At 42.7% G+C, this 27,120-nt stretch overlaps 1 protein-coding gene across 10 annotated transcripts in view; it reads left to right on the top strand.

Moving 5' to 3' along the window:
- Nucleotides 1–27,120, top strand: part of GPHN (gephyrin) — a 1,934,090-nt gene that overhangs the window by 1,002,202 nt on the left and 904,768 nt on the right. For all 10 annotated transcript variants that reach the window (XM_078659537.1, XM_078659532.1, XM_078659529.1 and 7 more), the window contains one exon: nt 12,795–12,887. In XM_078659537.1, the coding sequence (XP_078515663.1) occupies nt 12,795–12,887 (93 nt within the window). The remainder of the gene's footprint in view (nt 1–12,794; nt 12,888–27,120) is intronic.

Here is a 27,120-nt window from a genome sequence, read left to right on the forward strand (position 1 = left end):
TAATCTTGATATCACCGATAACAAGGATAAAGAACTGAAAAAGGCTCTGAATGAAGAAGATACCTCTAGTCGTTTCTTTTTCTTCAGGTTTTGCAGGTGATGTTCCTAAGGCACAGATCAAGCACTGTTTGTTGGTCTTGGATAGTGCTTTCAGCAATATGCTTTCGCTATAAGTAGGACAAGTCAAGTCCTCTGAGCAGGAGTCCTTTTTGATGAAGTCCCATTATTGGTCTAATTAGTCAGGGCTTCGTTCCCCACCATGTTCTCTGGAACTTGGATCCCACAAAAAGACTGCATATTTTGAATCCATCAGACAATCCTTAAGACAGTATTTGACCAGAGTGTGCTAATGTGTCTTCTTCCTACTGTACTAGGCGAGGCCCAGCTTTTGAGCAGGCCAGTTCTGGGCTGCAGGGAACTACCTTTACAGTTGTTATGGTTACTTCTGCACTCCGATGTTAGCATTACATTAGCTTTCTAGCTACTTGAAGCTTTAACATCAGTCAGACAAGGCAGCAGCACTAAGCAGGTATAGAACATCACTAGTCTGGAGAGTGGGGTAAATGAGAAAGCAGACTTTCGCAGTTCTAGTAGTCCAGTTTGGACACCTGTTACAGTGAGACCAGCTCTTCTACTTAGTCTTCCTCAAAACTGCTTCAGTGTTTGTATTCCAAGCAAATGTTTTAGTTCTGTGGGTGTAATTTGTGTACCAACAAGACAGCAAAAAAAAAAGCATAAAGTTGCCAGTAGCTGTTGTGTCATTCTGCTGGTCACAGACATGTGATGATGTATGCACGCACACATATGTTACAACACACTTGCACCAGCGGGCTTGATTTGCTTTGATTAATTATTTATGATTCCGGATGCTACTTGGATAAGTAGATAAGAATTGTTTCGTGCAAAAGCACAGACTAAAATAAACAAGCATTTGTTTTGAAAACCTGCAACTAGTGCGTAAACACCCGCAATGTACTTATAGTCCTTGCATACGAGAAGCAAAGCAGGCAGTGAAAGAGGCACAGTTACTGCCAGCCTTGCTTCTCGTTAACAACTACTATAAGTACAAAGTGCATGTTTAAGCATTGCTTGCAGGTTTTCAAAACACAAACATAAAAGGCAGTGTCATTTACAATCTATCCAAAATGCGGCAGCCAGAGTTCTACTCGGCATCCCTAGATATAATTCCATCACCACGGCCATACGCCATCTTCATTGGCTGCGTGTCAGAAGCCGGATTAAATTTAAAGCGCTCTGTATAGCTTACAAGGCCATTCATAACATCGGACCTCGGTTCCTAAAGAACGCTTTTCTTATCTATACCCCCAGCAGACCCCTCCGTTCATCCTCAACCTGCCTCCTACCAATCCCACGCACAAAAACCTCCTCTTGGGGAGACAGACGTTTCCTAGTTGCCACCCCTAGGCTTTGGAATACTCTCCCTCTCTCCATCAAACTAGCTCCACTCTCACAGTCTTCAGGAAACAACTGAAAACCTGGCTTTTTAATCAATGATTCCTCTCCAGCGCCTTCTTGCCCGAATCATAATCTTATGCGCCGAGACACCTCAGGGTATTTGCGCGCAATACAAATCACCTAAACATAAACATAAACAATGCCAATAGCTCAAATCCTTGCAAATGTGAGACCTATTTCCTTGCAAATGCTTGTTGAGCTCTGAGACGGAGGTGGCAGCAAACATAGGATGGCAGGAACTGTGACATCAGGCCATGCTTTTAAAAGCAGGAAGGAGGAGAAGACAGCTGCAGCCAAAATAGACCTCAGTCTTTAAATGCACAGCAAATGTGGCGAGATAAGAGCAAGATTTGCAGCCCTTTCTACAACAGAGCTCTGTAAACCACGAGCTCTGGTCTGCAGTGCTCCAGCTAAAAGAAAGAAATAGTTCTCACAAGCTCTGAGTAACAACACATGTAACAGGGGAGTCCTTGAAAATGATCGGAGCTTTTAAAGCCCATATACTGAATACAGCATGTCTCACAGAGACAGTGCAAGCACTGCCTAGGTAAGACCTAAAAAGGATCACTGAGATGGGGGGGCATTAGGGGATTGTATGGGACTAGTGGGTGGGATGGAGGTGGAAATCGCAGTGCACAAGGGAGGTAGAAGTAGGGGATGAGGAGAACCGCACAATGGAAAGTAGAATGGGAGGCAGGGAGAAAAGACCATGCGCAAGTGCATGGGAGCAACGTGGAAGAGAAGCAAACAAGGGTGAGAGTAACACAAGGCATTTGGGGGGAGCTGCAATGGGAGAGCCGGAAAACATTTAATCTTGTGGAGTGCTGAATGAAAGTGAAAAAAAATCGCGAAAAAAATGATAGTGCATACATGGCACCCAGTCAAAGAAATGGTTAAAGTGGCTATGCTCCAGGGAATGCACAAACACAAGCTGGGACAAGGAACGCCATTGAATAAGAAGCAAGCAAATGAGAGTGACAAAGCCAATTAGTAAGCATGGAGCTGACTGTTAGCCCCTGTTAGTTCTTGGGAAGCCCACAAAAGGTTTTTTGCAGCTAGACGTCCTTCTCAAATCTGGTAGACAAGACCTAAAAATGACTTCTCACTAGAATGAGCAGCTGAACTGTAACTACACAGTGTCAACTTCCACAGTGCAATATATATCTATAAGTATATAGATTTTTATATATATATATATATATATATATATATATATATATATATATATACACACACACACACACACACACACACACACACACACACACACACACACACACACACACACACACACACACACACACACACACACACACACACACACACACACACACACACACACACACACACACACACACACACACACACACACACACACACACACACACACACACACACACACACACACACACACACACACACACACACACACACACACACATATATATATATATATATATATATATATAAAATTTGGTGTATATGGGCACCACCAAGGTAGCCATGGCTGAATGTACTTCAGACCTGTTTAATTTAGGCAACTGTATATCCCGCAAGTATGAAAGACCCAGCCCAAAAGGAGAATGAGGGAAATTGTATTTCTTATATGTGAAGCTGCAGGGAGCCATTAATATCAGTTCTCATACATAGCAGTCCCCTTTTAACATTCACTTTTGAAGTGCTATCTTTGTCTACATACCATCAGTTTCGATTTTGTCCAATGCTACCTGTTTCTAGCATGATTGCACTGTATTCATGCATTGGTGTATTTGCACTGAAGAACATGAATGTAGAGATAAACAATCAAGGCTTCTCTATGCCAAGTAGTGGTACAAGAAAGCACAACTTTAGGAGAGTACATTAGTTAGATGTTAACCTTCTGCTTTCAGACCATATTATACAATGCGTCCTTCAAAAGAAACAAAGGCGGCATAAACCAGAGACTATGCCACTGCATGCCCTCTACAATGCGCGAAGCCCCGATAGTCACCCTCTTTGAACCGGGGAAACCATCCGATAGCTGCTCATCTTAGACAGCTGTCGCTGTTAACTGTCAACACTAAACTTTGCGCAAACATCTTCGCTAATTGTTTGGCCCTGCTGCTCCGGGGTGTGCTGGGACTAAAACAGGCTGGCCTTGTTCCGGGACGGAGTCTGACCTTCAAACTTAGAATTTTGTTCGGTGCCATCCAACAACTTGACCGAGACACCGGCTGAAGCAGTGTTCCTCATCTCAGAATTGATTTTTGACTCAGTTGAATGGGGATTCATGTTGGCAGTCTTGAGGCGCATAGGAATCAGGGAAATGTTTTTGCGACTTGTGTCGGTCCTATATACATTGCCGACTGCTCTGATACAAATCAATGGTGTGGTGACTGCTCCTTTTTCTGTCACAAGGGCCACCTGACAGGGTTGCCCTCTGTTCTCCTTGCTGTATGCTTTGGTAGCAGAACCGCTGGCATGTGCTCTCTGGGACTATCATGGGCACCGGGACTTATGTTTTCCAGACTAACTTGGTCATCTCTGCATACACTGATGGCACCCTGCTCCCTCCATGTCCGCAGTCCGGAGCAGAACCTGGCCTGATGCTGCCCGAGGTGGTGCGGTTTGGAGGATGCTCTGGACTCCAGGTGAACTGAGACAAGTCTATCATATTTCCCCTTACCCCAGTCACAGCGCCAATTCCCTCAGAATATCCACTGCAGTGGTCGACAGACTCAGTCCTCTACTTAGAAGTACAGGTGCCCACGGACCTTGCAGTAGTCCTGCTTGATAACTACGTAAGGGTGACGCAAAGACTCTCAGAAGCCATTAAACGTTGGATCAAACTGCCGCTATACCTTTTCAGGCAGATAGCTATCATGACGATGGTGGTGTTACCTAGATTTCTATTTCGTTGAATACTATGGTTCACTCCTGGTGCTCCCTCCTGAAGTGGCAAGCCAGATCCTGACTGTATTCGCCACATATACCATTTGCCTGGTGCTCATGGTTCCCCATGGATTGGGAGATGGGAGCTTCAGTCGCGCAAGGGGAGATTGATATCAGTACAGTGGGGCTCTTTTTTCAAGCTGGCACAATGTGCACATGGGAGGAAGCCCAGGAACGGAGTGCAACACCCACAGCCCTTATCCAAGTTCATTATTTTAGAGCAAGACACGCAGGAGTGACTGGAGGGATGACCTGCTGGAACCCTCAGAGATGCCGGCTTCGACTTCACTTTTACAGACTGGTAGCCCTACCAGCCTAGTGGCAAGTCTTTTTATTCATTTGCACAGGAGGCACGTCGACCTGGAGTGACCAGGGCCAGGCTTGACTGGCAGAGAGATTTGGGAATAGTCATTACTGTTAAGCAATGGCAATACTGTTGTTCCGTAATCAAGACAATCTCACTGAATGTCAGACACAGACTATTGCACTTTAAATACATCAATAAGGTATACTGCACTCCAGAGCAGCTCTTTAGTTGTGGTTCAGTGACAATGTGAATCGTCAGAGATGCAGGGAAAGAGAAAAGGGATTTGCGCACCTTGCGTGAGCCTGACCCGGGATACATGAATTCTGCCTTCCTGTGTTTTGCGAACTGGAAGCCATCACTGGCGAGACTCTGGTGTTTGCTCCAACGTAAGCAATGCTGGGACATGACATGGAGGCGCGGAGTGATGTCAGGCAGTTCGTGCCCATTGGCTTGTTACTTGCAAAGCGACCAGTGGGTATGCGTTGGGCTCGTGCCCCTCTCACGTCCTTTAAAGACTGGCATACCGATATGACAAATTGTAACACACAATGTGACTCACATAGTGAGCTACATCCGCCTCAGCTAACCTAATGATATCTGGGGACGTATCAAATTTACCTGGCCAGGATTGAGACTAGGGAACCAGGCAAATAGGCTCCTGATGGTGTGGGAGACGGGTGATGACAGACATAGGTTCCATGGCTACGTCACCCGGTCGAGAGGGTAACTGAGTGACATTTGTACGAAAGGTGTAAGAAACTCATCTATGCATTGTCAATTTTTATTGAAACCTGTGTCTTGGAAGATACCTACATCACCTACCTGTCTGTCACATCATTGCAATTTATCACATCATCAATTAGACGATATTTGAGAGGGCCAAGCTACCCTAACTGATAATTTTGTACCGTGCTGTCCTCACTATCTATCCTGCTTATGTTTACAGCCATGCATATATTGCTGTGCCAGGTTTGATTGTATTTTTTTTAAACATAAATACTTTTTTCTCTAAATATCATAAATATATACAGATATGCCTCAAAATACTACCCATGGATTTTCAATCACTCAGTGGTTCCCATTTATATTTTTCAATTTATTTTAGAAATTAACTATGTACAAATTTTGCCCTGAAAAAAGCAAACACCTACAGTTTAAAAAAGAAATCTTTTTATGCATTCCATACAAGCAGCATTATTTTGAAAATTGTTTACAGTACCATTTTACAGAATCAGTGCAAAACTACTTAAAAATAAATAACATATTAATAATACATATACACACATAATAGTTTTATATTTGAGTATCAGTTATAGAAAATTCATAAATAGATTTGCTTGCAAATGATTTGTGATAAGAGTACATCAGAAAAAAATTATTCAACGTCTAAACTAATTTAGGCCTAAGGTCCTATCTGGGTTTACTTTTGAGTTAACAATCAAGCTAGAGAACACATTAGAAAAAAATAATTTGTATTGCGTCTTCCTATAACACTGAGCTGAAAGGCATCTTAATAAACAGTAAGCTGAAATCAAAAGAAAAGTTTTGATCGAACATGCTTCTGTTCCATGCGGTCTATTAAGAAGCCAGAGGCAGCTGGATGGAGACTAAACAACAAATTTCAGAATGCAGGGCCAGCTGAGAGAAAGAACTGAATTCACCTTTGGGCTTACCTAACTATTTATTTATAAAGTTTTGTATAGCGCAAACATGACTCAGGCGGGTATCAGAGTGCTTCACAATTGGGATGGGTAGGAAATAATAGTGGGAAAGGACCAGTGTCACTTAAATAAGACCTCCGACCATTCAATCTGCCTCGGTCTCCAAGGCAATATTTTATTTTTCTGTTAAATCAATCTTTTTCCCATAGGAGCAATTCATTTTAAAGACCATTTGCTGCATTCTTGCACCCTTTATTGTCAATTTGTGGTGGTGCTGTAATACTTTCCTCTGGTGTCTGTGAGAAAGTGGATTGTGAGTTGAAGTGGATGGTAGTAATCTTCAAGTAATAATGGCACTGTTCCTGACTCTAAGTCTACATAGATCTCAATAAAATTGAGCTCGACCCTTGGTACGTTGGCAGCTGTGACACAGCGACGGTCTGGTGGTAGCCACTGGTTCTTTAGGCAAAAATGGTTGAAAGGTTTCAAAATCCCAGCTTTTATAGTTTGCCTAGAGGAGCACACCTTGCCACTTATCCAAAGACCCCAGGACTTTAGGGACAGTTCACGAGGGCCATTTAACTTACAGGTCCTCGGGGCCCAGGGTCCAATATACTAGGAAGTCCAATTGGTCGCACACTGCTTGTCCTATCAGCGTGTTGCCTCAAAGCATTGTGGTCCATGAAGTAAGCATCAGCGGGTGCGCCTCTGCCAGGGTCTTGAGCAAAAAAATCACTGTCGCGTTGGCCATCCCTGGACACGTGTTTCGGGGTTGTTCCCTCTCGTCAGCAGGGAATAGGCATATATGTAGGGGTGCTGCGTAGGCTGCCAAAAAATATCCTCAGGTCCAGATATACTAGGAACTTACAAATAAGTATAATATATGCTAATCAGGGATTAGCCAATTGTTCACATCTTTTAGGGGTCAGAACAGATGCACTGGGGCCTGGTTGGCAGCGCCCTAGTGAAAGGTAGCCTGAAAATCAGCAGCATCAGCGAAAAATAGGAAAGAGAGGCCTTTCTTTACAGTGGACTTAATGTAAAACTGGCTGCTGGGCATTAAAAGTGTAGAAGACAGATAAACCTACTGCTTAATAAGAGTGACTTGTATACACCACACTGGTGAAGGAGGCAGTGCAAAGCAGGTGTTAGAAATGCTTCTTTTTGTATGGTCAACCCCATTTTTTCTGGAAAGATGTTTCTGTTTTTGACTGCCCACTGGGACAGTGCTAACCAGGTCTCTGTGCATGTGGTCTGACCCCTCAAAAAATGTCGAAATTGGCTACACTCCTGATTGGCCTATTAAACTTACCTATAAGCCCCTAGTATATGGTGCAAAAGTGAGCTCTGGCTTGTAAGTTAAATGTCACAAGTGCACTGCATCACATTTTGTGCCACCACTAAATGCTGAGTGTGCAGTTTACAAATTGCCAATTCAGTCTGGCAAAAAAAAACTTTTGCGTGGACTAAAGCCTTCCTTATTAATACTTATAAGCCACCCTCTAAGGTAGGCCCTAGATTACCATAGGGCAGGGTGCATGGGATTTCAAAAGTAGGACCTGTATATTTTTTATTTTACATGTTCCGACAGTGCCATAACTCCAAAGTAATTGTTCCCTTTGGCAAGGCTGGCTCTCCCACAGGAAAGCACTGGGGCGGCTCCTCCATAAGGGGCACCAGGCATCGGTTCACCACCTTGCTCTTCCACTAGTTGCTTTACCTTTTATTGCTTTTACATAAAAACAAACGATCTTGTAGATAATTTGTGTGCATGTAAAAGCTATAATGTCAGGTTGGATAGCAGAGGAGGGCTCCACTGGCTGATTATGCATTGTGTCAGGCGGGGGCTGGCACAGGACATATCTGACATGCCGCACTAGCGTCATGCAGTGCAGCATGTCAGGTTATACCTTCAGGGCTTGTCAGTCATACGCCCTCTTGCTGGCCACTGCGTTTATATATCTTTGCATGGGTGATTGGGACTCTGTGTGTTTGTATGCGTGAGAGTGTGTTTAGTGTGTGCTTGTGCTAGAGTCTCCTGGTTAGTTTCCTTCTCGGTGAAAGTGGGTACCAGTTCTGGGGTAATTGGCCCTGATAGCACAATCCATTCAGAAGCTGGTTTACCTCAGTCTGAGCCCATGTACACGTTTATCATAACATTTCTTCGATATAGTTTCCGTTTATCAGAATTCACAAATCCTAAAACTATTTGTATTTATGTACGTTTTTATGAGTTTCTTTAACCTCTTATCAAACATTCCATATGTGCGTATCTGTGTGTGTATGCTTGAGAGCATATTTAGTGTATGCTTGTGCCAGAGTCTGCAGGTTGGTGCATGCTTTATATATACATGGTCCAATTTAATCTAAGGGCCCTCCTAGGGAAGTTCCTCAAACCTATGCTTTAAAAGGTGAAATGAAAGTACCAGTCTTTTCAAAGCATGGTGAGTTCAGCAGCAGGACATCCTCATTCATTTTACACAGTGTTTGAACTCAGACCAAATAATGGAGATATTTTCCCTTCGATAAGGTTTGGAAAAACATTTCAGGCTCAAAATTAAGATGAGCAGCATGCTTAAACATTGACCAGCTGAACGCACTGCTCTCTGTCAGATCACACCACGCACCCGACCTCTTAAAAAAAACAGTAATAACCACCAACCTTCCTGATTTGAGATATGACACCTCCAAGAGACCCTTGTCATGCCAGGGTGCTCATTTTGTTACACATCCACTAGCAGGCTACGTGCATCTTTAAAGTAACACTTTATGCTGCACAACATTGCAAGTCACCTGTACTTGAGTGCCTTGCACGGACTTGTATTCAACAGGAATATTTATTACAGACTGAGGGGTCCAAGGGCAGCACCTGGTCCATTATTCCACAGTAATGACTGCAACAGAATTCAGGATCCCATGACCGATTGACTCAAAGCAGCTTTTGTCATACCCAGAACCTCGCCCAATCCAGACTATGAAAGTACTGCAGTGCTTTATGTGGGCCCTTTTCAGAGCGAAAGATGAGCTTATGTGCCTGTGTGAGTGCTGTGCGCATGAGTGAGTGCAAGGTAAGCACTATTCCTGTATGAGCTGATGTTGTGCAGTGTACGTGCGAGTGCAGGGTGAGGGTTTTGTGTGTGTGTGAGGGCAGAGTGAGCAGTGTGAGTGCAGGTAGAGCAGTGTTGCTGGTGGAAGCAGAGTGAATGTTGTTAGTGTGATGATGTGCCTTCATGAATGCAAGGTGAGCTCTGTGAGTGCTGGGAAAGCAGTGTTGCTGTGTGAGAGTTGTTTCAGCTGGGTGCCTGAGTAATGGCAGCTGTGATTGCAGGTAATTCTTGGGTTTATATGTGCAGCGTGATGAGTGCAGGAGGGTACCATTTGCACCCTTTTAAAAAAAATAATTTTAATAGGTTGTCTCTAAATGTATTCAGTAAAATACACAATTTGCACCCAGGGTGAGAACTCCCATCATACCTCCTTTTTCAGCTCAGTCTTGCTCACTCCGTTATGCTCTGGTCTAACCACTTCACCCACCCACTTATAAAATCTACCAGCTGCCACTGATTATAACACCTAACACAGCCTTACTTCAATTTGGGAGTAGCTAGGAACATTATTCAAGGGACTAATTTTAACAGAAATTTAAAATCCAACTTAATGATAAAGTTGTTTTTTATATTACTATTTTGTTGAGAGTGAGACTTATAGAAAGTTGTAATTTTCCTGCCTCGGACAGATGTGCCTGTCTGCCAGCGTTCAGTGTCACCCTGGAGCTGAATGATTAGTTGTGAAGTGGCTCCCAGAGCTGAGACAAAGTGAGAGGAGTTGACCTTCTCCTGACATGGCCATTTAGGCTGTTCCCTGGAACTTGATTAACTTCAAAGGATGCCTACTCGGTCAGGCAAATGTAGCTCACACTTGTGCCTGCTCCCTCTATTATCCTGCTACTCATCCAGGGCCAATCCCAGTGGGAGCGGAGTAGCCCCCAAAGTCAGTTGTAGTGAACAGAAAGAAGAGTTTTCTCAATTCCTAGCCCATACCTTTGAGGGGGCGCAGGAGCTCTGCACAGTGGGAGAAAGGTCCTGCCATGTTGCCATTCGGTATACAGGGGCAGTGTGTGATAGTTTGCAATAAAACACACTGGAGATGTTTCAGAAGTGGAGAGGGTCACCCCAGGGAACTTTTACCCCATTGGTTAGGGAGTGGGCAAGAGTTGTCACCATCCACAGGCTAGCAGTGGACATAAATATGGTACCGCCAGCACCCTCTTCATTACACTGCTGGACATGTGGAAGACAGAAGAAAGATTGCATCTGCTGTTGTGACCTGTGAGGAAAACCCCAAGGGCTGAATTTGTTCCCACTTGTGCCCAGGGCAAAGAAGTGGACTCAAAGGTGGGTAACTTCCTGTTAAGCCAGTGACACAAGCTTCAAGAAGCTCACTTTTCTGAAGAGCCCATCTGACCAGTTTCAACTTGAACTGCCGTGGACCTGGCTTGTGCCTTGTGCTCCTGAAGTTGTGATACCCTTACATTGTGCTACTCCTGTCCTAACTGAAAAAGCTGGAACTTAAATATGTTTTCCCAACTTTTCTTTTAACTGGTGGGAGATCAGGACCACCGTTTACATCGGATCGCCGGTCGAATCCAACTTACTGGTCTGCCCCGCTGATGGAGCTCTAACTTTGAGAAAAGTTTCCTCCAAGTCTGAAAGTAGAGGGCTTCTCTGGGAGCAGAGCTGATAGATGTTGAAAACTTCCTGGGCACGGACGTCGGACTTCGCCGCCTCCCAGCTTTCCCGGCTTCATCCACGGCTGTGCCGGGACCCCTCTCTTGAACAACTGGCTGTCATTGAACCTTGACTTGGATCCAGCTTACAACTTGCCCCACCTATGACTGCCTTTTCTCCCAAAACATTTCTAAGTCTGATAACTCTTTGAGTGGGACCTACCTGGGACTCTTATCCGACTTGCGCTACATCACCGGGAGCCTCAAACCTTAAACTTGCCCCTGTCTAGCCTGACAAGTTATCCGCCGTTGGTGCTTTGTGCTGCCAAAATTGAATTAAAAGTTTAAAAATTCCTATCTCAGGGTCCCCTTATTGACTTTTTGTCGTTTTGGTGTTTTTTGTTCATTAAAATACTCTCTTTGGAGTCGTGTTTTCATTTTGTTGTTTTTTACTTTAGAACTGTTTTGTTACTTGCAAATGCTTTAAATATTTTCTTAAATTGCTTAAATTTAGCCTGTGTGCTTTGTGACTTAGCTAATAGGAGTTGAGCCCATGTTTAAATTACTGAGATCTTTACTGAAACCTTTGCTAGACCTAACAAAATTACTGAGATTATTACTTCTGGTGGACTATCATCCACCCCAACCAATAATCAACTTTCTCAAAGCAAGAAAGAGTCCTAACGTGATATTTGTTCATGTTGCAAGTTATGAACTGAACTACTGAATGCAATATAGAATTAGAGGTTACTCCTATAGAGACAATCTTATAAAGCATTTCCACCATCCGCTTGTAACACAACCAGTGTATAAATCATAGATCTGAACGTAGTTGACACAATAAAAATTATTTTCATCCTTGAAAAGGTTAGCTTTCATGAATAGTCTACATTTCTTGCGGTGTGGATACCGAAATAATAGGTTTGAGGCTGTAAAAAAAGCTCCAGTGATTTGGCTGATGAAATGTAAAGCCAAAAAAGCACTATTGTTGTCATAATAATAGCTTGTGAAAACATTAACAAAGTGTTGTCGTTTCTTTGCTTTCCCTATTTACGTAATATTTTTCTTGTGGAAAGGAACTCTTGGGTAGTCAATGACTGGGGAGCAGTCATGGGGCCGAGAACAAGTTCAATGATATTGTTTTTAGTAAAGAGGAGGTGTGTTTTCTTTTTACTAACAAGTTTGTTACATTAAGGAGAACTGCCCTGCATTTATTATTGGTGATTGAAGAGTTGGAATTTGTCTCCTGCTTGTATGTAAACAAGACATAGGAATATATGTATATATGCTCTCTCCTTTTAACCCCCTTAACTACATGTGATAAATATTTCCAGTTTATTGATATTCGGACGGATGTCCTTGTCTCCTCTTTTCATGGTTTCTTAAATTCACAAATTGGAGTGATGAGGAACACATTAAATGGTGGAATCTAAAATTAAATATGTTCTCAGCAATTCTAAATTACAATTTCTGTTTAGTTCAAAAGATGTAATAGCCATAATTGAGATGGGGAGAGGGTTATAAAGAGGGTGTTTTATTTTTGAACACTTCACTTTTCAGAAAACTCTTGGGCATATATCACCATTGAGTTATTACAAATATTTTAGAACTCTGCTTTAGACTAAACTATGTTTACTAATTAATTCCAAAGTCAGTGTAATTCCTTGTCTGAACTTCTGCTTTTCTCTTTCAGGAAACGTTAATAGACTGGTGTGATGAAAAAGAGCTGAACTTGATTTTAACAACGGGGGGAACGGGGTTTGCACCACGTGATGTCACACCAGAGGTGAGTACTCATTACCCTTGTAAAGATCATTAAAGAGCTTACTCCGTGATATTGTAAATTGGGACCGTAATGTTATTTTCCTTTGTTATGCTTTCTGAAATGTGACTTCCATGAAGGAAGATCTAGACGTTTGCAATCTAGAAGTTGTTTTTTAAAAGATTTTGAATGCAGTATTCTGAATTTGATCCAGTTTCATTCAAGTACAGTTTATTAGATTTTGTTTATTTATCCCAGAATACAGGATCTAAGTCTCTTGTTTATCACAATGTTGCTCATTTAACATTAATAATTATTAGTTAAACCACCACTACTTTTAATTAAAAGTGTTACTTATTTACTCCTATATTTTAAACTGATGTTCACAGTAGCCAAGGATGAAAATATGTTTTGCTAAACACTTCTCAGTATGCTGCTGTACAGAGGAGAAATAAAACTAAACAACTAAAGTAAAGATAATTTAGTTATATGAATAGGTTATTTCATTAATAACAAATCAAACATGCCATGTAAAAGTGTCTTGGTTATCTCTACAATTTTAGTTATGTGTTTTCCATTGAAATCTATAGGTTTGCATGTTTTTAAGATTTAACAATAGTGCTTACTTTATGAAGGCTAATGCTGCTACATTAATATGTCCACCCAATCATTAGAAGAAATTTTCAAAAATGACTATGGAATACATATTGAAATATTGGTAGTGTCTTGAACTTTGAACCGTACAGCACAAACTGTATATAAACAAACACTGCCAATATACCAAAATATGTTTAGTCTTGTAGGTGAGTAGTGGGAAAAGGGTATTGGTATCTTGTGTCCTGCGTTGATTAGCTTAGATAACTGTAAGTTAAAGTGCTGTTTAGAGTACTCTTCAGAAAAACTCCTAAGAACATTACAAGTTTACTCAGTTGAACCAGTCAAACACTGCCAATCCCTTACTTCTAGTGCTTGAATTACGAAGGCCGGCCTCTTTGAGTCTTCCAGTTGTGCATATTGTTATCACTGTTTGGTGTCGTAGTCATCATCATGTCTTTCTGTGAGGGTGTTGCAATGTTATCACTTTGATACATTGTGGATTATATTAATTCAAAGCTTCCTCACCCCCAGAGAAACCATTCCTGTCAACAGTGTAAAATAAAATTAGTGAAGGTAGATTCCACAGACTATGTGTTATGTTAAAAATAATTTATTAAGCGCACGTTCACCAGCGGTTTCTTGGCGCTAGCTTTCATGTTCTCTTCCAGTCTACCTCCCAAAACAAAGACTTTATATGACATAGCGCCTCTGGCCAAATGAGGTCCAAAAACCAATATGTCGATCCAAACTTCCGACTTATCCCCTCTTCCCATTTGGCAGTATTTGGTGCAGAAACTCCCCTAAAGGCCTTCCTGATGGAAATCAGAAGTTGGTCAACTCTCCCTGGGCAGAATTCTGTTGTCATATTCTCATAGTACTTAAGACATTGAACCACAGAGAGTTTTAGACTGTCATCAATCTTTAGGTATCTTAAGATGCCGTGCCAGTGTCTGATTTGTTCTGACTAGCTATGTTAAAAATTACCCCATCTGGGGGGGTACATTCTCCCAAAGAGATTAAGGGCTCTGACATTCAAAAGACTCTTACATAAGATGAGACATAAGAACCAAGCCAGTTTGGCTAAAATCTCCTTCCTGGAAAGAAATTCAGGACAGGCCATATTGACATCCCAGATTGAAGAGTACCTGGAGCCCGGAGGCATAGAAAGGTAAATACTCATCAAGAGTTTACAAGCCAGAAGGTATTCAAGAGCTAGCATCCCCTCAAAGGAGATGTGTCCCACATAAAGGTTGGGCCTAAAGGTATTGACAGACCTGTAAGCCAGACTGAGAGCAGCCAGCCCAGACCAGAAGTTCACTATATGTACAAGGCTGGCCCCCATGAAATGCAGAATTTGCCCACTAACCAGCCCATCTCTTTCAAGCAGATCTGTACTGTTTATTGGTTGTCCCTGACCAAGCCATGGTGATAAGACCCTGAACCTTTTCCGAAATGCCTTAGTTTGACCAACCTCCCCTGAAATCCTCAAGCCCATAAGCTCAAGGAGGCCTTGAAGACCAGCTGGTGAGGTCGTCCTTGACTGTTCCCTCAGAAATTCTGGAAAAATAGGATGGAAGCTTTCAAAAGGGGTGTTACTAGTACCAGCTTCATCCTCTGCCTCCTCACCTGCTGCCGTCCCTGTGATCATGGAGTGAAGGCATAATTTGTCTGACCCTCTCCCTAATCCTGATGGAAGGTGTTCACAGTCAGAGCTCCCAGGTCTGGATGCTAGCTGTAATATCTTTCCAATTGGTGATTGAGGTAGGAAAATATTAGATGTACCTTGAAGATACGTTACTGTACCATCAGGTCCTGGAAGACCCTCGGATCCAGCATCCAGTTGCTGGAGTCTTCAAAGTGTCTGGAATTCCACTCTACAACACATGCAGGGTGCCTAAGAGATGTTCCACCATCACTGAGATTAGTCTGTCCAAACAGGAGTGCACAAAATCCTTGGGTAACTTGGCAGCATTATAGACTTGCTACCGCCCAGGCGGATTATGTACCTGACTACTGGCATGTTGTCCATACGAAGGAGGGCATAGCAGGACATCCTGCACACTGTCAGACACTTCACCGTGAAGAGACATTCCAAAAGATCCATGCAATCAGTGTGAAGCATGAGCTCCTCTGACGTCCAGTGACCCCCCTGTAGTTACACCTCCCTATTGTGCACCCCTGCCCAGAGAGCTGGTATCCAATTCAATGACCAAATCTGATGCATTCCTAAAGATTGCTCTGTAGTTCTAGACCTCAATATGGTCTAGCCACTACTGGATTTCCGACCTGCCTTCTGTGGACACGATCAATACCGAGTATGCAAATCCTTTGCAGGGAAAATGCCCTTCAATCTCTGAAGAGCCGTTTTAGTGGAATAGGCAAGGCAAGAATATTGTGTGCAGGGAAAGGGTTCTCCTCCACTTCTAATGTATATTGACCACTTTATTCTTTTCAAGATGAAGAGGTGCTTGCACAGAGTTGATAACACAAACTACATGGACTGACTCTGTGTCAAAGGGAACTTTTCTCCATTGATAATGTAATCAAGGTTCTGTAAAAGATCACCTGTCAGGCTCAGGTGATTTAAAAGTAATTCCCGAGACTGGTCCATGAGAAGGATGTAGTCCAGATAGATAGCTGGCAGATAGCTTCTGGACCTGAGGGGCTCTGCAACTGGCGTGAGAAGCTGGGTTGAAAAACCAAACAGAATAATGGATAGCAAAGAATTTGCTCCCACCAGCAGAACAGGAGAAAGCTACAATGAGGGTGATAGATGGATATTTTCAAATAGGGTCTTTCATGTCTAGCTGGACCATACAGTCGTGCAGCAGTAAACTTATCCAAATGGAGGTAAATGCCTTCCATTTTGAAGTGTCTTTAGACCAGCCAGCTGTGGAAGTTGCAAAGGTGTGTCACCAGACAATATCTTTCCGTTATTTCTCTGCCTGGAATGCTTGCTCTAGATCCCTCGTGCGCGACAGGTCGACCAAACCATGGCCACTTTTGCTTTCATTACTGCCAGTTCTTCGTCTATCAGTAAAGCCTAATCATCATTAAGGGGAGTGGTTGTGGGCAGTAGTCTTGTCTTGGGCTGCTGTGCAACGTCCCCCTTAATTGTATTTGAGGCGAGCAAAAAGCTTGCCAACTTACCCGAGCCTTAGATAGGAAGAAGAGAGAAGAGTCACCTAAGGGCCTTGCTGACTCAGTGTTCCTCATGGACAACTCAACAAGTGCGTCTCTGACACTTTTCAGGAGCTTCAGTCTGCTGGTGTCCAAACACTCACTCAACAATAGACAACAATCACTTCTCATCTCTCTGCTCATCTGGGCACAGTCTTCATCCTCACTAGCCCTCTCCCAATCCTTTTTATACAAAAGACACGCATAATTACATATATTGGTTATTATTCCTCCCTATCTTCCTTCAGGGGTAGCCTTGAAAAGTGATCTATTCTTTTTCTAAATTCCATTTAGATAGTCATCCTTGGAATTCAACTTGCTAGCTTGCTATAATTCATCTAGATTTCCTGGAGGCTGTATTGTCTTAATTTTGCTTGAGAAACCATGCACCAGGGGCTGGAGATCCATCTGAAAGACAAAATAAAGAAAGTACTTTGGCAAAGCAAACAAGTCTTGGCAAACCTCTGAGATTTGTTTTTTGTTTTTTTTACAAATGTATGCAATAATGATTAAAAGTATAAAACAAATAACAAGAAAAATGCTGCTGAAGCATGCATATGTTTGCAAAAAAATAAATACACATATGTACGAAATTTGCACACAGGCATAATCTCTCCCATCGCCAAATGCAAAATTGCCCCTGATACAGGAAGTCCAAAACTCACTACTCTGTTATTCACAGACAGAATAAACAATGATTTGCGCCTTAAAATGCATTCTAATAAAAAAATACATTAATAGAGTTCTAGTGCCCTAATGTTTGCCAAGCTCGTTGCACAGTGGTTTTGATAATTTTAAATATTTGTTTTGTGAGTAAGCTCAACCCTTTATTGGCTCCCACCATCGCCACGGCAATCTCAGCGGGCTACAAGATCTTAAGAGGACTTAAGAGGAAGCCAGGAGGAGAATTCGCTATCATTTACAAGGAATCCATCAAATGCACAACATCCATAGAGAATGCCACCCCATTCATGGAACCCCTGCACTTCAAGCTGCAAGTCTCAGAAAACTTCACCCTCAACTGGACCCTTGTCTACCGACCACACGGCCCACTAGCCACCTTTCCCAACCTCATCACCAACTTTGTTGCTCCACTAATCATCAACTCCAGAGCCTGCATTTGCCTCGGTGACCTCAACTTTCACCAAAAAGACCGAAACGACCCCTCCTCCACAGCACTCCTGGAAAGCTCAGCATTCCAAGCCACAGCTGGGGCAAAATCATAGAAGCAGACTGGTTCAGCGCCCTCTCCATGGATCAACCTTGCATCACAGACAACCTTGACATGTACTTCAACAACTGGATCAAGACCTGCTGTACTCCCTCGCACCCATCAAACCCAGCAAGCATAGTAGATCACACAAGCAGGCCAACTGGTACACAAGGGAACTCTGAGGCACCAAACGATACTGTAAACATCTAGAAAGGAAATGGAGAGCCAGCCACGACGCCACTGACAAAACTACCTACAAGGCTGCACTAGGATGCTATCACCAGCAAAGAGACACCCAGAAAAATGCGCTCTTCTCAAGATCTAACCCGAATCAACTGAGCAACTTCTTACTGGTCTTCCTGCTTCCTTATCTAGATGAAGTGATTGAGAAGACCATCAACAAGCAACTCACAACACCCACCTCGAACATCACCAACTTTTAGTCAACACCCAGTCAGGATTCAGAAAGATACACAGCACTGAAACAACACTCCTCACAGCCATGATGACATTTCGAATCATCCTGGAATGAGGAGAAACAGTGGCCCCTGCTCTATCTCTCTGCAGCCTTCAACTCTCCCATAACACCCTCATCAGAAAACTTCATGAGATTTGCATGCAAGTAGCTGCTCTCAAATGGGTCTGTTCCTTCCTCACAGGAAGAACCCAAAGGGTCAGGTGCAATCCTTCACATCAGAGACAAATAAATTGATAACGGAGTCCCACAGGGATCATCCCTCAGCCCCACCCGTTCCAAAATATACATGACAGCGCTCCCCAACATCTTCCGATTACACGACAACACCATCAACTCCTACATCGATGACACCAAACTCATTCTTTCCCTGACGGACAACACTGCCACTGCCAGAACCAACTTCACCAACTGCATGACCATGGTAGCAAACTGGGTTCAAACCAAATGCCTGCAGCTCAACTTCGACAAGACTGAAGTACTTGTCTCCAGCAGCAAGACCTCCCTTTGGGACTCTATCTGGTGGGCATCTGAGGTAGGACCAACACCCACACACCCACAGGGATCACCCTAGACTACAAACTCATCAGCTCAAGTCAATGCTGTGTGCACCTCCTGCTGCCACATCCTACGCATGCTGCAAAAATATCATCAAATGGTTGCCTCAGGCCACCAGACGGACCGTTATGCAAGCACTTATCACCAGCAGGCTGGACTACAGCAACACTCTGTATGCCAGAATCGCCAAACAACTCCTACACAGATCCCAGACCACCCAGAACACTGCTGCAAGAATCCTACTTGACCTCCCATGCCGCACAAACATCACACTGCAGCTCAGGAAGCTTAACTGGCTCCCAATTCACAAGCTCAGTCAATTCAAACTTCTCTCACACACATACAAAGTCCTACACAACACAGGACCAGAATACCTGAACAGCTGCATACATTTTCACCAACCCTCCAGACACTTATGCTTTGCCTCAGTCCCACTTATTTCCCACATCCACAAAAGCAAAACTTGAGGTTGCTCAATCTCCTACATCTCACCCAAGACTGGAGCGACCTCCCTCAACACATCAGAGCCTCCTACTCACTTCTTGAGATTTGCAAGAAGCGTAAGACCAGGCTGTTCGTATAAGCACCTTGGGGACCACAAACCTACACACACCCGCCGAAGCACCTGGATACCCTCTCGGATGATTACGGCACTATATTAATCAATTTAACATAGCACAAAGTAAGTTGTGTTCATATATAAGAATGTTTGGCTATGTGGACAAAAGCAGGGTTAAGGTAATGGTTATTGGTGACTAGGGCGCCATAAGATGCCTAAATAGATACATAGATAAGCATATGTGTAGGATCCAGGTCATAATGTAATTGGTCTGGCAGATATCATGAAAGTGCTGCGTTAGTTAATTCTTAAAGAACATACAATCCCCGAATGTAAATTGGACCAGATCTTCAAATGATTCCAAACCCAGCTTCACCCAGTTGCAACAGCGCGCTGTTGAATTTGTGTCCTCTTTCCCTGGTAGTGTGTGGGATCGTAATAGAGCTGCAAATCTAATTAACTGTAATATCCACATACCTGACCCTTCTCTGCCTCGGAGAAACCCTTGTAAATATATACTAGTTTTGGTTGAGTTAACGAGCGGTGCTTGGGTTATAACGGGGTTCTAAGATGGTTGATTTAGGTATGGGCGGGGGACAAATCTCAGTAAAGATTTAAGGTGATTGTCCTGAAATGAGCAATTTTCCTGGTTTTATCCTGCCACTGTAAAGCAAGCCGCACCATGCAAAGCAAGCATAAAATGCCACTTACATTGCTGTAATTCTAAGACCAGAGAGTTGATTGAGCACATTTATGATTCTCTAACTAACCAAGTTTTTGATTTAATAACCATCGCTCAAGGCTTCTTATTTCATTTAATTGAATAATTTGTACCACTACAAATAGGCGCACGCACTGTCAGTCTGCAGTGGTATTGTTTGCCCTATACTCCCCGAGTTTCAGTCTTCTGTGGAATTATTTTCTCTACTCCACGGGTGTCGGTGTGAAGTGGTATAGTTTGCAGTATGCTCCTGAGTGTCAGACTGCAGTGGTATAGTTTGCTCCGTGATCCCCACGTGTCAGTCTGCAGTGGTAGAGTTTGTGCTCCCAGGGTCTCAGTCTGCAGTGGTATAGTGTGTGCTATAGCCCCTTAATGTGAATGGCTAATCTTGGGGAGGCCGATTGTTGTCTGATTAGCAGCTTCACCCTCTACACTCACCTTGGAATCTACAACTGCGATATGTGTTCTCTATCTTTTTATGCAAAAAGTAAAGTGTGAAGAGGCTCTCAGTGAAATACGGTGAAACAAGCGGGGGGATAACCCTGAACCCCTAAACAGACACAAGGTCAACAAACTTTTATACGAGGCCTGTGCACATGTAGTAATAATATGCAGAGCAAATTCTGCGTCTCTGAAATCATGATCTTCATTAAACACAAAGAACAGGCGACACCTGAAGTGTTCTTCTTATAAAATATCAATTTGCCTGTCTTAGTTGTGGTTTTTCCAATATTTCATGATTTCAGAGACGCAGAATTTGCTCTCCATATTACTACTACGTGTGCACAGGCCTCTTGTATCAAAGTTTGTTAACCTTGTGTCTGTTTAGGGGTTCAGGGTTATCCCCCCCCCCCGCTTGTTCCACCGTATTTCACTGAGAGCCTCTTCACACTGACGTACACACGAGCAGGTGCCATCGCATACCACGTTGATTCAAACCCTTTTCTCGCATTTACCTAAATCGTAAAAGTGATTTGATGAGCACAATAATGTGTATGTTACCGATTATTTAACTTTATTTGTAGGGAAATTGACATATACCTGTACTGTGTTTCCTGTCTTGTATAAATTGTCTATACATTTTTCAATAGTCTTAAAAACAACTTTAAAAATAAAAGTTTTAAAAAGCCACTTATGCTATTGGAGTCAGGCAAAGCAATTTGGGCTTCCTAATTCCAATCTTTTTGGTTATTACACGTAAGAATCGCAAATTCCACTCAAATTGCATCACTTCCCTGAATTGGGTTACTGGTTGAGGGGTGGTAAATAAATACTCAAGCAGCAGCCACAGTTCTTGCCAGGGTAAGCACAAGCAAGCCCCAAATTAACCTGTGCTCAACCATCTGGTTGTTTCTCACACGGCAATCAGCCTTAACTTTGAGGAAATATGTAAAGTGTGTGGGCAGCACTTCAAACAATAATACAATGAAAACACAACACAAGAAAACTCCCACACCAATTTAGATATTCATAGCAAATTTTAATAAGTAAAACAAAACCAAAAGAGAAAAAATCCAATCACTCAGTGAAAATAGCGCCACTGGATATCTGGTCACCAGTGGCAGCAGCCACAAAACAAAAGTGGTGGGGGGGGGAAGCACGGGTGGAGCGCAGGAGGAGGGAGTTTAATAAAAATTAAAATTAGAAAGAAAACGTACCTGCAGCTGTCAGCCGCCTCCCTCCTCAGTATTCTTCCTTGTCCCAGAAGACATGGAGTTACCCATGATTGCAAGTCCCAGTTGTTGAAATGTCCAGGTGCCCCCTCGAGTTCCCTTCACAGTCCAGCCCCCAATCCTAGTGTCCGCCGGGCCGCAGGCTTGACTACAGTGAATCTCCCCTCTCTGTGGGGCGGGCCAGAGCAATACTGATCCCTCGGAAACAAAGAAACTGCAGATGCAGATATCTATATATAAATACAGATTTGTATATATTTTATAAATAAATAAAAAATAAATATCACACAAAATCCGTCCCCACAAGAATCTGCGGGGAGGACACTAGCCACTCCGACAATGTCAATGGATTGCGGTATTACTTATTTATTCGAACAGCAAACAAACAGATGTGTTTGACTCCTTAGTGTGTGTGTGTGTGTGTGTGTGTGTTTGTGTGTGTGTGTGTGTGTGTGTGTGTATATATATATATATATATATATATATTCATAACAAACAAGCTGACAGTATATCATATGTAATATAATACACAAGTTGACATTATAACACATCTTCCCTTGATAAATGTTTAAAGAATTTGCTCCAAAACAAAGAGCAACTGGAAGTACTGGTGGTTGGGTTGTCGTGGTAGCTAGGTAGGGTGATGGTATAATTGGTTATGCTGTTGTTCGGTGGTGTGTATTTGGCTAACTTGTCCATGCTCCAATTCTGGCCATTGTCTATTACCACTTCACTTGATTTGATTGCAACAATCCGCATAGGTTCAAAGAACTTGAAGTCCCTGTTATTTCTACCTGAAGCTTTTTTCACATATACCCAGTCTCACACTGCCGATTTTTGTGGTTTGGTGCCATGTTTGAGATCGTAGTAATTCTTGCATTTGGTCTGGTGTGATGAGATTTTGCTTTTCACAGCAGATACATTGTGCTCTACTGTTTATCCTCCCCCTTTCCAATTTGGAAAACAATTGTGGTAAGTTTTCTTCTTTTAAGGGATGAAAAAGGTGATATCCCAATGACTTGGTTGGGAGTGGTGTGGCATGCCCAAAGCACGTCTTAAATGTTTTTTTTCTACCTGGAGGTGATTGGCACAAGCAAGCTGCATGCACTATTCACTCTTTCGACAAGGCCATTGGCCCTGGGACAGTACAGGGAGGTCTTAAAGTGTGTGATGGCTAACCTTGTAAGAAAGTCTGTCATAGCTATTGAGGAGAATTGCCCCCCCCCCCTTGTCCATGACTAAGGTGGATGGAATGCCTTTCGTTGTGAATCTGTCTCTCAGGAAATCAATGAGAGTTTCTGCATTGATCGGATTCACCATCCTCGTGACTACCCTGTGGGATTGGTAACTGACTAAAACAAATGCAAAACATTTCATTACGTCTTTTCAGTTGTTGGGGCTGATGATGGTCCTGTACTGGTTTTTCCCAGCGTTTATCTGGGATGGAAACTAGGTACAAAGGAACTTTGCTGAACGATTTAAATGTATCACTAGTGGCACGCATGTTACAAATTCTTTCCTTGGATTCCACCATAGAATCCATTTTGGGAAATTAATAGTATTCTGTAAGTCTAGATTCAGTTAAACTCCTCCCAAGATGGCCTTCATGTACTTGGTCTATTACTTTGTTCCTTATGCCTGAGGGGAGAATTATTTTGTTATTTCTTAATAGTAGATTCTGACTTAAGTTGATCTCTTGTCGAACTTCCCAATACTTTATGATTTCCTCATTCACCTTGCTGCATGACTCAGACCAACCATGTTGTGTATGTGTCTTAATTTGGCTTAATGACTCATCTTTGGCAGAACACTCTTCCCAGTCCAGGCTTGGAAATTATGGAAGAGGAATTGATTTCTAGCATGGAATACTCTAGAGTTTCATATTTTTCTTTCTTATTTAAAGGGGCCCTAGGAAGCAAGTCAGCTGGAGTGCTTTGGTTGCCTGTAATGTATTCCTCTTCAAAACAAAAGCTCTCTAGCAATGTGGGGAGTACTGTTGGAGGATCCTTTAGAGCTGAAATATATGAGTGTTTTTTGGTCTGTGCGAATACAGAATTGAAGGCCCCACAAAAAGAATTTAAAATGCTTTACAGCCCCAAAACATGCAAGGGGTTCTCTTTCAACCACCGAGTATTTCATTTTCGATTTTGTGAGGGTACGCAAGTCGAAAGCCACAATCCTTTCCTTGCCAGCTATTATTTGGGGTAATGTGGCACCCAGTCCTTTGTTACTAGCATTTGTAGTAATTAAGTTTTTCTACCAGATTCGAAATCACACAAGTACGTGACAGAAAGTACAGCCTCTTTTAGTTTCTCAAAAGAAGATTGGTGTTTTTTTTTGCGATTTGTAGTGTGTGTGATTATTTATTAGAAATAGTTTGCCATGTATTCTGAAATTTGTCCCTTCTTAACCCATTCGCTGCTGCCGTCGGCCGTCGCGCGAGCTACCTCCCTGGTGCTGCGCACGTCCAACGGCCGACGCAGCCGCACCCGTTTCTTCGAACGTTCATTCGAAGCAGCAAACGGGTTAAGGTTAGTCCTGCATCTTTGTATTTGGTGAGTACCCTTCTCAACAACATGTCATGCTTCTCAGCAGTGGCACCATAAATTTAAATTTTGTCTTGAAAACAAAGTGTTTTAGTTACCACATGTAACATCTGTTGCATTATCTTTTGAAAGACTGTAGCGAGCGACGCACCATGAATGTGCCCATAGGTATAGTAAATCCTGTTATCCATCTAGATTTGGGGTGTAATTCCACCTGGTGGTATGTCATTGAGAGGACCACAACATTAAATCAGGTAGCTTCCCCTAGAGCGCTTACCATCTCATGGATGCAGGGTAATAGGTGTCTCTCTAAACGCATAACCTGATGCCATGCCCATGGGCTTTCTTGATGATTACAACAGGGGCTACCCAATCAGATTGTATGATACCCAAATCTTTTAATCTTGTGAGTTCCTTCTTTAAAGGTTCCCACATCAGATGGGGTATTGATCTAGTTTTATGCACCACATGTGTACCGTTAGCTTTCAATTTAAATTTATGCTGAAATCCCTAATTTATCTATGAAGATTTCAGGGAATTTGCCGCATATTTACTCACCTGTGACCGATTGGCTTACAGTTGAGACTTTTTCAGGGTTATTGGGATCCAATGTAATCCCTAATTGTTGTTGATGTTGCCGTCCAATAAGGTTGAAAAACACCTTTCCTACTATAGCAAGATATTTCAATGTGATGCATGCTTTAACTATCCCTTTAAGAGAAGTGGGACCCTTAGTCTATCCACTCAGTGATATATCAGCTGTAAGTAAGTTTTTCCTATTACTATTAGTCATAGATTTTAAAATCAGAAAGGTTAATAAATGTAAATGGGGAGCATGAATCTGTAAACATTTTAATGGGATTACCATCCAGATACACATCACATTTTGGGAATTTGACCAGGTTAATGGATTTATCCTTTTTTACTTGAAAGATTATCTTCCTAACTGCTGGGGTTCTTACTTCCGATGTACTTTTTTCACCCTCCTTACTATTTTTGGAAATGTTTCTGCATACTCTAGCTAAGTGGCCTTTCTTATTTCATTTTCCGCAAGTAGCAGACCTGGCCTGGCAATTGGGGTGATTAGGTAAATGATTGCGGTTATCACAGCAATAACATTAAAGAATATTATTTTCTGCATTGTTTGTTTGGCGGAAATCTTTAGTGGTCTTTACTTTGCACACAGTATTTTCTGGTACTTGGTCTGTTATTTCCGATATTTGTTCAGTAGTAGTAGTATTTTTTATTTCTTTTAAGCACATGGCTCTGTGTTCAATGGATTTAGCTATCTTGATGGACTCCTGATGGTTGGGTTGTTTTTGTAATAACTTTTCAGGTATTCTGGTGTTATTTGTGCATCGCATCAGCTGGTTTCTGATGAGAGATTCATTTAATTCTGAAAATTCACATAACTTGTTCAGACTCTGAGTACAGCTACATAGTTAGTCACGCTTTCCAGTCTGACCTGGGCATGGCTAAAGATTTTTTTGGCGTTCAAGCACTATATTAATTTGATCCCCAAAGTGATTCTCTAATTTGAGTAAAGTAATTGTATATTCATCATCATCATCTTCGCCATCCTCATCACGTTCCTCAATGGAATCTCAAGGTCAGGTAACATGTCAAAAATTCTGCCATATGTACTTAATTTGTGGAGTAATGTATTGCTTTCTTGTAGAGCTGAACGTTTCTCCCCCATTTGCTATTAGGTAGGATTCGAAGATCTTTACCCATTCCTTCCAAGGTACATTAGGTTCCCCTAACTCATTTAAAAATGGTGCAGGTTGGCCCCAATGGGATACCAATAGAATTGTACAAATTGAATTCCCACAAACTTGCCCTGTCTATCCGGGCTATGGTCTTAGAAAGTAAAGAAAAGGGTCAACTTCCGTACGACCAGCGGGTGGCAAATATTACGGTTATCCATAAGGCAGGCAAGCCTAAGACACTATGCTCCTCGTACAGGCCCATTTTGCTGCCAAATGCCGAGCCTGAAATCTTGGCGAAATTACTCGCTACCAGGTTGGTCAAGGTAGTCACAACTTTGATACACCCCGATCAGTCTGGCTTCATGTCACGCCGGAACACGGCTCTAAACCTGCAGAGGCTACACGGGATCCTGGGTGGTTCCCCAAAGATACAGGAGCCGGCGGTCCTGGTGTCCTTGCATGCCACTATGGCTTTCGATAGGGTCGAGTGGACCTATTTGTTTGCGGTATTGGCAAAACTGGGTTTTGGAGCGGAGTTTATTGGGTGGGTACGATTATTGTACACTAATCCCTTGGCCAGGGTAGTTGTGAACAATCGTAAATCGGTCAACTTTTCTCTTGGGAGAAGCACGAGACAGAGATGCCCTCTGTCTCCACTTCTCTTCGCTCTTGCACTGGAGCCACTGGCGGCATGGGTCAGATGGGATCGGTCGATATGTGGCTTGCGGTGGACGCCGGAGTGGGAGGATAAAATTTCATTATATGCTGATGATATCCTGCTTTATCTCACCAACCCCAGGGGGTCTTTGATTAGTTTTCTGGATGTGCTAGCCATATTTGGTATGTACTCCGGATTTGCTATAAACTGGTTGAAATCAGTGCTTTTCGTCCTAGCGTGCGAGCCACCGGTAATTCCACAGTTATGCCCTATACAGATTGAGCCAGTAGGGTTTAAATATCTAGGTATTTACGTAACACTTGACCTGAAGCTGAGATACGCCAACAATTTGGTCCCCCCCCCCTTGA

This window comes from Lissotriton helveticus, chromosome 9 (assembly GCF_964261635.1).
Source record: "Lissotriton helveticus chromosome 9, aLisHel1.1, whole genome shotgun sequence".
Taxonomy (NCBI): domain Eukaryota; kingdom Metazoa; phylum Chordata; class Amphibia; order Caudata; family Salamandridae; genus Lissotriton; species Lissotriton helveticus.